The sequence below is a fragment of the Homalodisca vitripennis genome, chromosome 2 (genome assembly GCF_021130785.1).
Source record: "Homalodisca vitripennis isolate AUS2020 chromosome 2, UT_GWSS_2.1, whole genome shotgun sequence".
In the NCBI taxonomy this organism is placed as follows: Eukaryota; Metazoa; Arthropoda; class Insecta; order Hemiptera; family Cicadellidae; genus Homalodisca; species Homalodisca vitripennis.
Window position 1 is genome coordinate 18,749,274 of NC_060208.1, and position 16,239 is coordinate 18,765,512.

The 16,239-nt window shown below is 32.8% G+C and overlaps 1 protein-coding gene and 1 non-coding gene across 2 annotated transcripts; both read right to left on the minus strand.

Annotated features, from left to right (window-relative positions):
- Window positions 1–2,900: 2,900 nt before the first annotated feature.
- Window positions 2,901–11,408, minus strand: LOC124353625 (40S ribosomal protein S28). Its single transcript, XM_046803549.1, has 2 exons — window positions 11,095–11,408; window positions 2,901–3,046 (listed from the first exon to the last, which is right to left on the minus strand). Exon 1 carries the CDS (start codon window positions 11,307–11,309, stop codon window positions 11,112–11,114), a length of 198 nt encoding a protein of 65 aa, XP_046659505.1. The 5' UTR covers window positions 11,310–11,408; the 3' UTR covers window positions 2,901–3,046; window positions 11,095–11,111.
- LOC124356381 lies at window positions 6,966–7,038 on the minus strand. Its single transcript, XR_006921864.1, has one exon. It is a non-coding gene; the product is annotated as a small nucleolar RNA SNORD42 (small nucleolar RNA).
- Window positions 11,409–16,239: the final 4,831 nt, after the last annotated feature.

Sequence of the window (16,239 nt, forward strand, 5' to 3'; positions counted from 1 at the left end):
CTTATAATACAATAATGGCTTGAATTTAAATAAACACTTGTTTAGTATGATGAGACATCAGGTTACAAGGCTCTGTATAAGTTCTACGATCAACTTAATTGAGTTTATATGCGAAACTTCCGATTTGAGATCATTCAAACTTGTGTTTGGGTGATCTTAACTCATAAAGTTAAATATTGTCTTATATGGGTACTACGTTGTATCTTGCACGCCATTCTTATCACGTGGTCTTGTATTAACATAAATGATACCCAACACATTACCTTAATTGGTATAATTCATATAGCAACGCAAGTTCTTGACTTTAAAGTCGAAGTTCATATAGAGCTTTACCACATTAAATAATTTAGTTACCAGCTGTAGAATAACCACGACTAACTTGTCAGATGAAAATGTTATGAAGGAAACCATTTAATGTTATAAAAGTTTTTCTACGATGTAACAATTAAATATTCCTAAAATAAAGCAGACTTTCTCTTCACATAGTTTAAATGTTGTGATACAGGTACTTACAACCCAGATCTAATACGAGGGGTATTAGAAAAATAAGGTTCCCATGATTTTTTAAAATAGACAGCTCTATATTTCTACTTAATGTTATACATAAATTTAAAACTTAAAAGTTAAGCTATTTTTCCACATAATCACCGTTTCTGTCCAAACACTTTTGTAGACGATGCTCCAACTTTTCTATCCCCATGTTGTAGAATTCTGCCGCCAATCGTTTGAGGAATCGAGTAACCTCTTCCTTGACTTCATCATCGGTACTGAAGCGTTGGCCACCCAAATGTTCCTTTAATTTTGGGAATAAGTGATAATCACTTGGGGCTAGGTCTGGGCTGTAGGGGAGATTGGACACAATAGCCCAGCCAAAATTTGTCAGCAGTTCTTGAGCTTGACGTGAGAGACATGAGGTCGAGCGTTGTCATGGAGAAGCCTCACACCACTGGACAATCTTCCTGTCCGGTTCTGGATTGCGCGTCTCTATTTTCTTAATGTGTCGCAATATTTGTCAGAGTTTACTGTTGTTCCATGAGGCAAAAAGTCGATCAAAAGCAGGCCCTTCCTGTCCCAAAAGACGAAACTGAAGGCCGTCCACTTCGGTTTTCATCGTGAATTTCCATGCAGCCTTACTGAATTCCCTACACCATTTCCGAACGTGTTGAACGTATATGCAGTTTTCCCCATAAACTTCGATTAACTGACGATGAATTTCAATAGATTAAATTTGTTTTGCATTTAAAAAACGTATCACAGCACGAATTTCGCATCTGCCGGTAACGATAGGGAGCTCCATTTTCGAAGGGAGGTAGGCTGGCACTGTTGGATGTAGCGAGTGGTATGGATAGAGAGAGGGACAGCTGATGAGTAAGACAGTGTTGCCAAATTTCTCCCATCATATCGCATTCTGTCTCGGCGGCATAGGGAACCTTACTTTTCTAATATCCCTCGTACATTAACCCAATTGTGGCAGCATGGTTGTCTGTGGAATGGATTGCTTCATGGCCGGCTGTACTAGCGGCCATCTTGATTTTAGCAACTCCATAAGAACAAACTCTAAACACTTTCTCCAAATACTATTTACATATAAACTAAAATGTATTTGGGTGTAAGGCAATTGTATTTTTCAGTGAGAAATCTTCCATAATTATACGACCAAAAATAAAGATAACCATCAGTACCAGCTGGCTCTTAGTGGGCGTACTAAAATGACGAGTTTTACCTCAACACAATTTTGCTGAATCTTGAAAAATTTTAACACCCTTAGTGTTGTTTGTAGAATTACCAAGTCTTATTTTAAAGATATAATAAGTACACACCTATTCTTTATTCTTATTCAGAACATAAACATGTATCTTCTCATCTACATATAAAAATAAAAAACAAACCAGTGTTGGGATGCATTCTCCATTTTTTTAAATGAGGCTAAAAAAGGTTGCAAATTGTTATGGATGTAAAAATTGTAGATTATTTCTTTATAGCTAATATTGAACACCTTAGGTCTCAAACGGCAGTGTCTAATAATAGATGATGCTGCATAGAGAAATGCTGTAAACATGCCCCAACACACTTTCTCCCCCTCCAATCATGATCTTAGTTATGTCTAATTAACCAGACATGGCACTCAATCATTAATAAACAATAGCAAATCACTAATTGTCTACAATCACAAGAGTAACCCCCCTTTTGCCAGTAACATTCCACAAGTACAAAATTCTGTGAAATATTCTTATCATTATTTACCAGTATTCTATGAAATTTCACAAATGATAATAAAAACTTTTACAAAATATAAAAAGTACTCAAATTATTGCTTAATATACTTAACCTGAACAATAATTATTATTGTGGAAGTAGTATAATATAAATCCAATGAATTTCATCGAAACATGTAATTTTGAGACTTTGGTTTCGCATTAAAAACCATTATCATAACACACACACAATTATTACTTATGTGTAAGATAAAAATTAAAAATATATAGTAAAAACAATTATATCAGGTGATTTAGATAATGTTAATGTTTCATAAAGTATTTTTTCCGTAACAAGATCTTTGTTGAAGAAAACTCTACCAAGAATTGATATCATATTTAAAAATGAATGCAACATTTCTTCGATAGCATTGTTTCCTTAACAAGATCTTTGTTGGAGAACAATGAATTGATATCATATTATTAAACATTAATATTATATTTCCTTGATAAAAGTATTGTTTCCTTAACGAGATCGGTTGAGGAACAATAAACTCTGTCAAGAATAGAGACTAGATTAAAAAAATAAAAGTACTCCTCATGACTTTTAGTATCTCCCTTTAATGTTCAACATTTTAATCTTAATAAACACACACATTTTTTTTAAACAACATAGTGACAACAAAATTAAATAAAAACACAAACTCAGAAGATCAACAAGATTAATTTATTTAGATTTTGAATCACATAAAAGTTTCTTAAAAAAAAAACCAAAAGCCATTTTCTTTCTTGATGTTTTTATTCAGGCCTTTAGAGAACTGCCATGTTAAATCTTCTTTTTTTTTGGTATCCTGAAACAAAAAACCACTTTACAGAAATGAAGCAATGCAATGTGTTAACTTGAAAACAAAATATGTACAACTGTAGCTCAGAGGTTCCTTGGAAGCATGGTCTCATCAGCACTTGATCAGGATGCAATTTTTACATCATTGGTACAGTAAATATAGATTAAAATGTTCTTTTGGAATAATTCCAAAAGGGAAATTTAGCATCTAAGTTACACATAATGTAGCTATGGTGGCAAGGGATGATTATGTGAATGTCGAGTTAAGCTCCATCCAGTTCTTGTTAACGTATCCAACATAATTTATAATAGTTTGAATTCTATTAGTAAACTATTATAAAATGTTCTACTAAATTAGGCTTATTTATCAAGATTTGAAGAAGGCTTTTGACCTAGTAAAAAAAAAAAAAAAAAAAACTCTCTTGATTACGATGGAGGCAGCAAGAGTAACGAGGTTTAAACTAGACTGGTTCTATAGTTACTTCACGACCTGAATCTGAAAGGACAACTAAGAGCATTTGTAGATGATATGGTTTTGTTTATTCAAGCTATAATTCAATGCCATTCTTTGAATGAAGATATACAATTGTTGAGAAATTTGTTTTCGTTGAGTAAAAAAGTGTAAGCGTAAAGGAATTTGGATTTTATGTTAGATTTAAAATAAAAATTTTTATTTGTTCCAAGGAAGACTGTGAATGTATTATAAATGTAAGTATATTTAGTTGTCACCATACTTTCTCCTGAATCACAAAACCCTGGATCTGGCTGTTGAAATTCCTGTAACATCAAGCACTATTTTGCAAGTTGTGCACATCACCATTCAAACCTTTGGATAATGTTTATTATGGAAGTAAAGTATATATTATTACATATTTTCTTTTTCAGTAAATTGCAAGAAGCACTTATATGCAGTTTGATCTATTTTTGTATTTCAATTTAAGCTTTTCGGCATTGCAAATGAATAAAAAGAGAGCAAAGTAAATTCTAAAAGTATGCATTATAAATAACTTAAGGAATTATTTTTTTTAACTTTTCTAAATATATACAAAATGTTCTTCAAAACGTTTTTTTACACAAAACATAAAACACATTCCACCTCCTAAAACAATTTTTATCTTTTAGAAAAATAATAAAATTTTGTCTGTTCAAAAAAACCCATATATTCAGTCAAACATTCTCACACTTTCACTATGATTATTATATTTTTAAACTTTCACATTATAATACAACTTGATGGCAAATTTCATGATGAACAGTTTGATGTTACTTGACACAACCACAAGTCTATAATAAAATAAAAAATAACAAAATACTAGTGACCAGTTGAAACTCCAGTCCTTTGACATCACACACGCCACTAACCGTGTTTGCAATCAACATCTTTCTTCGGACAATAGAGTTATAAACAGATGTTTGAAGTCAATGGTCTTGTTGTGGAATACATTCTGAATGCAAATGTAGCTAAATTTTTTCCTGAACAAAAGTAGAAGACAAAATCCGCAAACTAACTTTTGTGTTGCAACTTTCAGTGCGTACTTATTAAGCATTATTATTCAATAAACAATACATAAAATTAAACTGAGAAACATTCCAATTAATCTGATATATAATTTGTCCTACCTTTATCTGATTTATGATGGCAATAAATTGTTTAAAAACATGACAAAAAACAACTAGTGACTGATCGCTTTAAGATATCCAGGGTTGATGAACTTTGAAATCTATTTTTTTTAACAGAGTGAATTTTTAGAGGCAACAAGTTGTGTTTAAACCGGGTTTCACTATGACCTCTATATCACACTGTTGAGGGAGATTTAAACTTCAAACTCAATTATTTGACCAAAAACTTCAAACTCAATTATTTGACCAAAAACTATCAGACTGAATTAGGTTTTAAGATACATAATACTGGTAACCACTACATTTTAATATTTAGGAAACAGTGAGTCTGAAAGATAATTTCCTTTTTATCTGCCTCCACTTCAATTATCAATGTGAATTAGGTCATATTATTATATTTTATCAATACTTTATTACATTTAACTGAATAAATCTACCTGAACTGTATTTGTTTGAACAGAAGTATGAAAATACTTTTTTAAATCTCGAAACTGTGCATCAGAGGTTCCTTGGAAGCATAATCTCATCAGCTGTGTACAGGATGCGTTTTTTTTCCATCATTTGCACAGGAAATAGAAGGCTATATATGGTGTTATACTTAACCCTAGATCTTGTGCCAAGTTAGTTCAAAATGGTCCTGCTGCTTTTAGCATTTTCAAACCTTTTTATGAAAATCACCAAAAATAGAACTCCCACTTAAATAAATAATTAGTTGATATACACTGTTTTTTTACAGTAAATTTAATGTAGATCACAATACTAATATATAGCATATTTTGTAGATTGAAAGAGAAGTGTTTTTGTGAGGAATGAAAAAATTATTTGAATTATTCATACAAAAATTCCAACTTCTGCAAATAAATAAAAGCTTTTCCTCACCACTATACGAGTATAAAAGCTATAAAATATAATTCCAACTAATTTTTATATCAGCGCATAAAAATGCTATTTGAAAATAACAAAATTTATTTGTATTATTAACGTTTTATAAGTTTTTAAAAACCAAAATTTCCACGGATACAAACAATTTTTGTACAAAAACATTTTGAAACAACAAATATTTTGGTTGCTTGAGTGCCATTGTTGTAAAATAAATTATTTTAGATAGAAATTATAAATAAAAATGTAAATACCCTAAAATAGACTAAATTTACCTACTATAGTTGTTTGAGTCTTACAAAAGAAAATTATAAGACCCTTTTGCGATTTATAATACTATATAAATGCAACAAAACTTATAAGGAAAATGTTTAGATAATGTTAGAAATGTTTAGGCTTCACACACAATTTTGTAGCCTTTACATTTGTATGAGCACTACTGTTTTGAGTGAATTATATTTTCAAGAACTATTGAGATTGCCTTGATCAAGAAATTTATATTTATTGTAGTATTATTCTGGCCTTAGTAATTCTTGAGTTTGCCTTCTTTTCCCTGATTAAAACAATACATACACAGGTCTATGAATTGTTCTTCTGGCAAAAGACAACTTAGAAGACAGGTATAGTAATGTTAGATAGAAACTGTGACTATCTGACTAAACTCATATCTGCAGTACAGTTCTGACCAAGCACTACATACTTAATATTTGGTAAAATGTACAGCTATATAAGATTTCTTGGACTAAAACTTTCAATCTTCTAACTCTGTGCTAGCATTTCAGAAAAGGTGGAAATAAGAAGTATTGTCATTATCAAGGCAACATTATAATGACAAGATTATAAATTTATGTATATAAATTGAAAATAGTGGTTATTAATTTAACATGTGGTCGTGCTGTCATAAAACATTGTTTACACAAAACAGGGATTGCATTTAAAAGGCTCTTTTAATTAATAATGTTGTTTACTCTAATGCAACTTCAAGACTTTACCAGTGGGACTTAGCCCAGAGGAGTTTTGAAATAAGAATAGGCCTATATCATAACCAGGGATGCTAAGAATGGCCATTTAAAATTTCAGTATGTAATCTGTTGCATAGTTTACATGTAAAAGCATAACAAATAACATCACTTTCGCCTTTATAATATTACTAGGATTAGAATGTTAGCATAGATAAAGTAATAAACAAACTCAGTAAGTAAAAAGTTACAATATTTTTTAAACTAATTAATTCATATTAAGACAAGAAAGGGGATAAAACCTAAATTGATAATTATACAATGAGATCTGTTTTTTAAATTGGAACAACAAAATATTGTGCAAATTCTTGCACCTGTAACCATGTTTATCAAATAAACAGCGAGAAAGAATTTCAGCGAGTTATTTTTAATATAACAATGCAGGGTATCGAATCGTTTAATTACACTGTGCATCAGAGGTTCCTTGGAAGCATAGTATCATCAGATGTTTACAGCATGCAATTTTTTCCATCATTTGCACAGGATAGTATAATTGGCTCTATGTGAATTTGATAAATGAAGAGTGCGAAAGTTTTAATAGTTTTGATTTAGTTCTAATAAGTTTTGATAGGTATCCATCATATTACATTATAAATGCTTTCACTAAATAGTTTAAGAGCTTTAATTTTGATAACTGCGTGCAAAGCCGCAAGTACCTGCTAGTCAAGAATATAATACTATGGTACTTTGGGATTATACCGACCACACCCAGACATGAATCGTTATTTGACATTTTGCTTCTACTGATTACTAGATTAGCGTAGAACAATATTTCGTCAACATAAAACAGGAATTGTCTTATTGCAAACCCCTCCCCACCCTCAGACGGAAGTCAAAGTCGAGCGGTCTAGTAGATAACGTGATTACAGAGTCTCACCGCCCGTTCAGCTGGTGCGTCGCTTTGTTGTACTTCCGTGTTTTACCTCTACATTTCTCCAAACACAAAAATTCAACAAAAACAAACATTACCAAACTAAAACTAAACTATTTATTGAAAAACACTCAAAACTTGTTTTTATTCTTGATTACACTCCGCCACCCAATATGCGAGTGCCTCCGGCCATCAGCGCTGATGTCGACAAAAGAAAAACATCCCTCGAGATAGTACCTATCAGTAAAATATCAAATTCTAGAGGGGCTGATCAGAAATATAAATTGAATTGTAATGAAAAGGCAATTATGTACCGTGCAAATCATGTGATGCCGCGCCCTGCCCTAATCGGGATTATCGAGAAAGATAAGATAACAGCGACAACAATACCGATCACAATACCTGGAAATGCTTGTAATTATGTAATTAAACAGTTGTTTTTTCGTTCTATCATGTTTGTTTCTATAAATTTATATTTTTGTGTTCTTCATACTGGTGTGGTCGGTATAATCCCAAAGTACCAATACTATCTAGGCTATGTGTAACATTTAATTACATTTTACTATTTTAAAGGGTAAACATGCCTAACAGTTTGTGACACAATAACACATGTACATCACCACTGTACTTGCATCCATAACTCAAATACCATACAAATGATTTTACTTTCTTTGTTTAAAGTTTTTATTGACGATGGAAGGTTTGAAAGGAGAACAGGATTGTGGACATTTGCCACCGTTATAGATTATAAAAGGTATACCTTTAATGACCTTCAACGATATTACTTTGTTTAGTTTGGAGCAATATTGTTATTAAATAGGCTACATTAAAAAGAGCTAATAAGAATTAGTTGTAAATGACTATAATTAACCACCCTGATTAGATTATGATGGTGGCCGCTTATATACTCCAACCCAAAACTCTTAACAAACAACTGTAGTTTTAGGATTGATCCATCATTCATCTAATTTTATCTAGAGAACTAATTCTACTACTAAGTTATTAACATGGTCGAACAATATGTGGTCTAATGACTTTCATAAGTGGTCTACACTTGTTACTATCAAATATTTTGATAGTATACTACTACTTCGATATTATAACAATTGAAAGTTAAGTTAAATAAGTTGTAGTACCGAATTATTTATTTGGATAAAAAGAGTCAAACTATTCAATAAAAGCAACCAAATAACAAGTGTAGGCCACTTATTAATGTCTACCCAAGTACATACTAGAATAATTAATTATATGGTTAATTAGTAGGTAACTAAGAAAACAGTCAGCTTTTATTGGTGAGAAGGCCACTCTGTCCCTATCTACTATTTGTTATTAGGCTAGGCACAGGCTACGTATTTTCAAGATAAAAAGTTACGAGTCGACAATTACAAGCACTCTGGTTGATCGGAGCTTGAATTTAGATACTATCTTGTGAGATGTTGTTCTTTTTTTGTCAGAAGTGCAGGGTGGTAGCACACTGAAGCCCATGAACATTTCCGAGCGGCACTTTCCTAACCTTAAATCGTCCAACGTGACCTGGTGGTAGTCATCAGAGCGGACTACATTGGCACCCCGCACTTCTGGCAAAAAAACACCTCTCAAGATAGTACCCAAATTCAAGAACAGATCACATGGGCACTCATAAAGGTTATCTTTAACTTTAGTATTATTAGTAACATATTTATGATAACTTAATTAACTTATCAACGGAACAATCATTTTGCGACAATATATAACAAACAATCACCTTCTAAGGATCGGGTGATAACAAGAACTTCTTGTCGACATTGTTTTCTTTCAAGAGGCAGAAAACAATAACAAGATCTTAATAATGACATGTAATTTAAGTCAGATAAAGTTTGTTCTTTCAAATAATGTAGTTTTTTTTTATTCCTGGTAAGAAAAGCTGTTCCAAAAATAATATATAATACCAAAGTACTGTGAGCACAAAGGCAATGTATATTATTATTATTGTGTATTATTTGTGTGAAAAGCTCTGTAAAGACACTTTATCTGTCAAAGAAATAAAAATTAGCTAAATGTTACACGGTTTTGTTTGTCATAGTTTATAAATACACCTACACATAGCCTAGCTTTTAATTAAAAGTTTAATATTACGTTCTTGGTATTTATTTACATTAGCGTGACCATGGAAAATGGACTTTTTTTCATGGGTTGGGCATTTATAGCCAAGTATTATTATCACGGGTGCATATGAACTGGGGGGGAAAGTATATTATTGTATTATATTTATGCCTTTCGGACATTATTGCGTTAAGGAGCAGGGGCATCATGTGATCTGGGATTCGACTTTTGCAAGCTCGAGTTAATTTTTTTTCTAAAAGAGCAAGCAGTGCGCAGCGGGCAGGCATCGTTGACAGGATTAACGTATTAGTCAGACTCGTCTTTACGAATTGCTTCCACGTGAGATACCGAACATCCAACACAAAGGTGTGCCATTACCACTACTGAACTAGGAGGTTATGAATAGATGTGGAGGAACAACGGTAGTTCAAAATGGCGTCCCTTCTTTATTTGAGAAGGCGCAGAGTATTACCAAACTGTCAAATATGGATAGTGTTGCCAGAGGTACAATAATTATCGTAAAGGTACGATAATTTCATTGATTTTATGTGCCGGTAAGATACACGATGGGTACCGGTAGTTATTATCGTACCATGAAAGATTTTTGACAAATTTATACAAGTAACAAACCAAAAATTAATTATAACATAATTTACTATACGAACATAACATACTTTTTCATTAAATGTGTTTGGTACGATTATTTTATATGAAAGTACGATAATTTCAATTTCTCGTTGTTGGTATGATAATCGGTTTTTAAAATCTGGCTAAACTGAGTTTGAACAGACGCGGAGTTATAGGAAACTGTCAAAAACGGAGTTTTCAGAGGATTTAAAAAAATCGTAGCTCCTTTGATTTTCGTTGCCGACGAATTTTTCTTCAATATTGTTTTCATGAAAAATTATAGTTTTCAGAAAAAAAAAAGTGAACGTACCTTTCCATGGTCACGTTAATATAAATTGATACCACGTTCTTATATATAAAACAGTTAACACGATACTGTAATTTGAAATACCTATTAGTGTAAATTGGATTGTCATATTGGTTTCATAATTTAGATAATCATGAATACGGATGATTAGATTGTGGTGGTGGCAGTTTCATATACTGCAGCCCTCTTTTGCTCCGAGTCTGACGACTGTCTTTAGAAAAGTTTAATTATTGTTCGTTGTTATACTGTTGCCGAAATAACAGGGAGTCTCTTGCAATACGTTGAGGGGATAACTGTTGTTTATCCTGTTAAGTTAAATAACGCCTATCACTACCCCATATGGAACTGCAGTTCTCTAAATAGAAGCTTAGTTTTAGTTTAATAAACATTTTCAGGAATCCCTTATCTAAAAAACTAGGCTATTTAAGTTTCAAATGTCTACACCTTAGGGATACAAGGACTTATAATATTTATTTTTAAAATCTTACTTCAGCAAGTAGAAGTTCAGATCTATTTGGGAAAGTCTACCTAGTATAGGCTACTTTAGTAGACACAAAGGTCAACTTGAAACACAAAAGTAAAATGAGAATATGATTTATGCATAGCTTATTGGTGTAGAAGTGAAAGTGTCAAATACAAATCATACTTACATAAAAAAATATCCTAACTATCTTAATCTTCTGGCTTCACGTTCGGACTCCAGTAAGGTTAGGATGTCACCTTCTCTGACTGGACCTTTAACATTCCTGATGATCTGACGATTTTGTTCTCCTATAAACTCTACCTTCACTTGAGTACATTGGCCCTGGGATCCAGTACGTCCCAAAACCTTCACTACACGTGCAAGAACCACGGGTTTATCCATATTTTCAACTGAAAATCAAACACGTGTATACGCAACTAGGCGATAGTAACCTAAAAGGAATGTTAACGCCAAAGAATCAACATCAATGTGATCAGAAAACGGAAACGTAAAAGCGGATATAATTTTTTTTCTCGTTTTACTGTGCTAGGTAAATTTTTTAATCTTACAGTCTTTGAACGGCCAATGACTTGTATGTAACAACTTTCATAGTAAAATGCAAAACGCCTTCAGCGTAGCTGCACCAGTGTGTTTAATAATATTTTCTTAATTGTCTAGAGCCATCGCTTCTCCTATAATTGAATTGAAAGCCTTTTTCAGATTATCTATTTACTATAAAGGGAAGGTAATTATTTATTTTTTTGTTTCCAATTAATCAGACCATATAATATTGTGCAGTAAATAAACTTAACAATAGTAAATTTAATGTATTTGCAACAAAACAACCATAACAACAATAAAAATATAAAGTAACAAACATGTAGGGGTGGAGCAGCTATGAATGAGTTAAAACAAATTAATTGAAACAGTATAAATTAGTGTAATAAATGAATTAAAAAACAGCAAAAGTATTCTAAGAATAAAAAATAATACAAAAAACGAGTAACAATAAATAAAAACGGAATCAATAACAATAAATTAAAAAACAGGTTAAAAGACAGTGTGGAATACATATCTCACTCAAAAGAAAGAACAATTTAGCAACTAAACAATTAGGTAAAGAGAAAAAGAGAAATGTAAGGCTTCAGGTGGCGTCTGAGACAGCCCCCTGAAGACTCCCATCGACTGGCCGAAGATGTCAGAACTGCTCCCAGTTTGTCTAGTTGTATTAGACTGCTCTAGCTAGTTGTCGTTGAGACGACGAGGAATACATCCTTGTTGACTATAAAATTAGAGGGCTGGAATCGTTTAGGGAAGAGACTCCTGGATCGAGTTCTACTTGGCAATTTAAAGTAAATGGAGTCTATAATATCCGTGTAATCGATAAGTCCGTTTATCAGTTTGTAGAGACACAACTGGGCAAGAATTAACACTGTTTATATAGTATTCGGATTCAATTACCTATCTAGTACTTATCATTGATAGATAAATGTTTTAAATGTTACAGATCTGATTTGTTCTTATGTTCCTGTTTTAATTAGCACCATATCAATTAAACCTAAAACCACTGTGAGCATTTTCCAAGAATCTCCTTTCTTAAAGCTACCCATCTAATTTTAACCAGTTTTTTTTATATATTTTAACATTTAATATATTTTAACCGATATATCGGAAGTCGGTAATAGTAGCGAATACAGCAAATTTCAGATATAACGGAAATTCGTAATAAATCTTTTTCATTTATTCAATGACACACGCCGATAGTATTTACACGAAAAAGGACTAAATATATATAAATATAATGGTTTTGTAAATAGTATTTTACCTTTCGATTGTTTAATCTATGTCTGTATATGTGCAATATCGCTCGTCTGCTTCCCTCAATGATTTATTTTAGTCATTGTATTCAGCCCAAACTTTAAATGTGAACGAATTGGATATTAAAAACTATTGATTACACAACAAGTTTGTCTTTCCGCAAAATTGAGCCGGTGAGAGGAAAAGTGGTCTAAGTCAATTTTTTTTTAATTTGAGATTATTTGTGTAACATATTGTTTTGAAAGTCATTCTATCACATGCAAAAGTGATCCAAGTCAAATCCTGTTTTTTTTTCTGATTTAGATGGCAGTGAATAATCATTGGCCAACGGAATAGGTGAAATACTGAAAAGCAAAAGTGGTACAAGTCTGACTTATACCACTTTTCCATGAAGGTGCTTGACTTACTTCACTTTTCCATGTGGTGTGTCTTGTTATGTGCTTTTGCTTCCTCTGCAGACTTAACACAGTGATAGTTTTGAATTTTTGCTCAAATAGTTTATTTAACGAAACCAGTATGGAAAGTGAATCTGAAGATTCAACTCCTTCAATTCTATTGGAATTCAGGATCAGAATACATTCCCATCTGATGCTGAAAGTACAGGTAACTATGCTTTCTAATCTATCTCTAACCTCACTTTTTATAACCTCAATAGGCAATAGGCCTACTTATTGTATTTTGAATATTACTTGGCCTGTAATATTATTGTACTTTTAAAGAGATTATTTATAGTGGATTGAGAATTCCAATTGTCTAGCAAAGTTAGAAAATTAACCTTAGCTTGGGCCTATCACTAAGTTAGTGGGCTGTTGTTTACACAAGCAGGGATAGGCCATGCCTATGCCTATCTCTGCATATGAGATAGGCCCATGATTTTGGGCAGATGCCTATAGGCCATACAATATTAGGATATAATTAACCATCCAATTATACTGCCAAATCCTAATTTGAGTTTATTTTTTTAGATCATGAAAACGCAGGCGCAGCGATACCACAGAACATCTCTTCTGTCAGTGAAAATTCAGGTGCGGATATTTCATAATTATTTTTTATTATCTCTTCTTATACATTAATCAACATAAAAACTGTTATATTGCAGATTGTGCTGTAGTATTTGGTAATAATAAAAAGATAAGGTTTTAAAAATACTCAAATAGCCAATACAATGTTTTACATTTTGAGTTGTCCGTAGATGTCAGCCTACCTGGCGAAAGGCCTCACAAATTTTAAACATTGTATTGGTTATTTGAGTAGCCTATTATAAAATCTTATCTTTAGAAAAACTGTTATCCCAAAGTGTGTAGCTATTCCAAAGCTATGAGATAAAGTACGTGACAAACCACCTATAATAGCTCGAAAACTAACATATTTTGTTTCTTTTAGTTGAAATACTATTGTTGGCCTACAAAGAATTTGTTTTGTTACAGAACACAATATCGCAGTTGTTGCTGATGCCAAAACAAGAAAACGTAAAAGGAATATTAACAAAAAAACAGAGCGGAAAATGAAACGTGCTTATGGGAAGGAGTATTTCACAGCAAAAGGCAAAAAGGTGGCGCAAAAAAAAAATATTCGTAAATGAACCATGTCAGCCTTCTTCCAGAAATAAATGCAATGAAATTGGTAGCCGAAGAAGAAAGGAAGATTTTATTCCAGAAGTTTTACGATATGGCCAGTTTTCAAGCACAAAATGCTTATATTGTGGACTTTGCCAGCAGTCAACACCGATTACTCATCGAATAAGAGATGGCTCTAGAGGAATAAAAAATCGAACAGTAAGGTACCACTTACAATTACCTACCAAAAACGTTAAAGTGTGCAAGCAGTATTTTTTTAGGTACATTTCAAATCTCAAACGGAAGAGCTTCTAGAGCCCTCAAAAAGGTTACAGATGGAAAAGAGCCGGGTAGCGATTTAAGGGGAAGTAGGTTTCTGTTAACAAAACCGATGAAGGTAGACTGAAAATACTCAGAGATCATATTTCTTCATTTCCCTCGTATGAATCACATTATACAAGAAGTCACAATCCGAACCGCAAGTATTTACCAAATCTCTTAACATTAGAGAGATGTACAATCTGTACAAGAATCATTGCTATACTTTGAACACACAACCTCTATCAGAGTCAATGTACAAACAAGTGTTCAATTTTGAAGTTCAATTTGCACTTTCATCAGCCTCACAAGGATACGTGTGTGAAATGTGACACGTTCAAAATGAAACTAGCCATAGCTGAAGATGAAGAAGAAAAGAGAAATATTGAACGTATGAAGGAAATACATTTGAGAAAAAGCAGACCTTGCAAGGGAGAAACTAGACGCAGCGAAAGAAGAATCCAAGAAACAATTCCAACGTTTATTCATTTACGTTTGATCTTCAGAAGGCGTTAGCTTTTCCAAATTTGACATGTTCAAATTGCATACTACAAAAGAAACATGTATGTGTACAATCTGGGCTGTCATCAGCTAGCAGATAGTTCAGCTTTCATGTATGTTTGGAATGAAGTTGAGAAGGTTCCCGAGGATCTCAAGAGGTTGCTTCTTGTATTACAGAGCACTTAAGTCACAATGTTTCGAATGATGTTAGTCATGTAATAATGTTCAGCGATAGCTGTGGCGGGCAAAACCGCAACATCAAGCTTGCTCTCACCATGATGCAGTTTATTCAACAAGAGAATTGTAAAATTCAGACAGTAGATCATAAATTTATGTCAGCGGACACTCATTTCTGCCTAATGACGCAGATTTTGGCATTATAGAAAAGTATTCTAAAGGAAAAACAATGTACTCTCCTCGTGATTGGTACGATACCATAACAAAGTCAAAGAAGAAGAAGCCCTTTTGTGGTTAAAATCATGAACCGAGAAGACTTTAATTCCACTCAGGCGCGCTCGAAAGATCAATTACTAGAAGAAAAACTAATGTAGATAAACACAAAGTATCTTGGTTTAGTATCCAATGGTTGAGGTATGTTTAGGGACCAACCCTTCAAGATCTTTTACAAGGAGACACTGAATGATGACATTCCCTTTGATTGTCTTGACATCACCCAGCAAAAAAAGTAAGGCGAATGGTATCCCTCGCAAGTATCACAACTGAAGCTCTGTACTCGTCACCTCGTCCGGTTACAGCAGCGAAGAAGAAGGACATGATGGATCTCCTAGCCTTCATTCCTCCCATCCACCATAGTTTCTACACAGACCTGACAGTTGGAAATCAGCCTGAAGGAATTGACGACACCCCCATCATCGATCGTTGCAGTGAATCAGAATCCGATGATGAAAAGGACTAAAGGATAGGCTAACTTATCATTGTTCAATGTTTTTGTAGCTAACTAATGGCAAAATAAATGAGTTCTTTCAGTTTCTTACATTGTCAAACAATTATTTACCCGAAATATGTTTTGGAAAAGTGGTACAAGTCAATTTTGAAAAAAAAACTGCAAATTGTTACTAATCGATTGCATTCATTAAGTACATATTTTGATATATGAAATGATAAATCAGGATATGAGT

Coding starts and splice junctions, on each gene's coding strand:
- LOC124353625 (XM_046803549.1), bottom strand. CDS start 11,309: ATGGATAAACCCGTGGTTCTTGCACGTGTAGTGAAGGTTTTGGGACGT.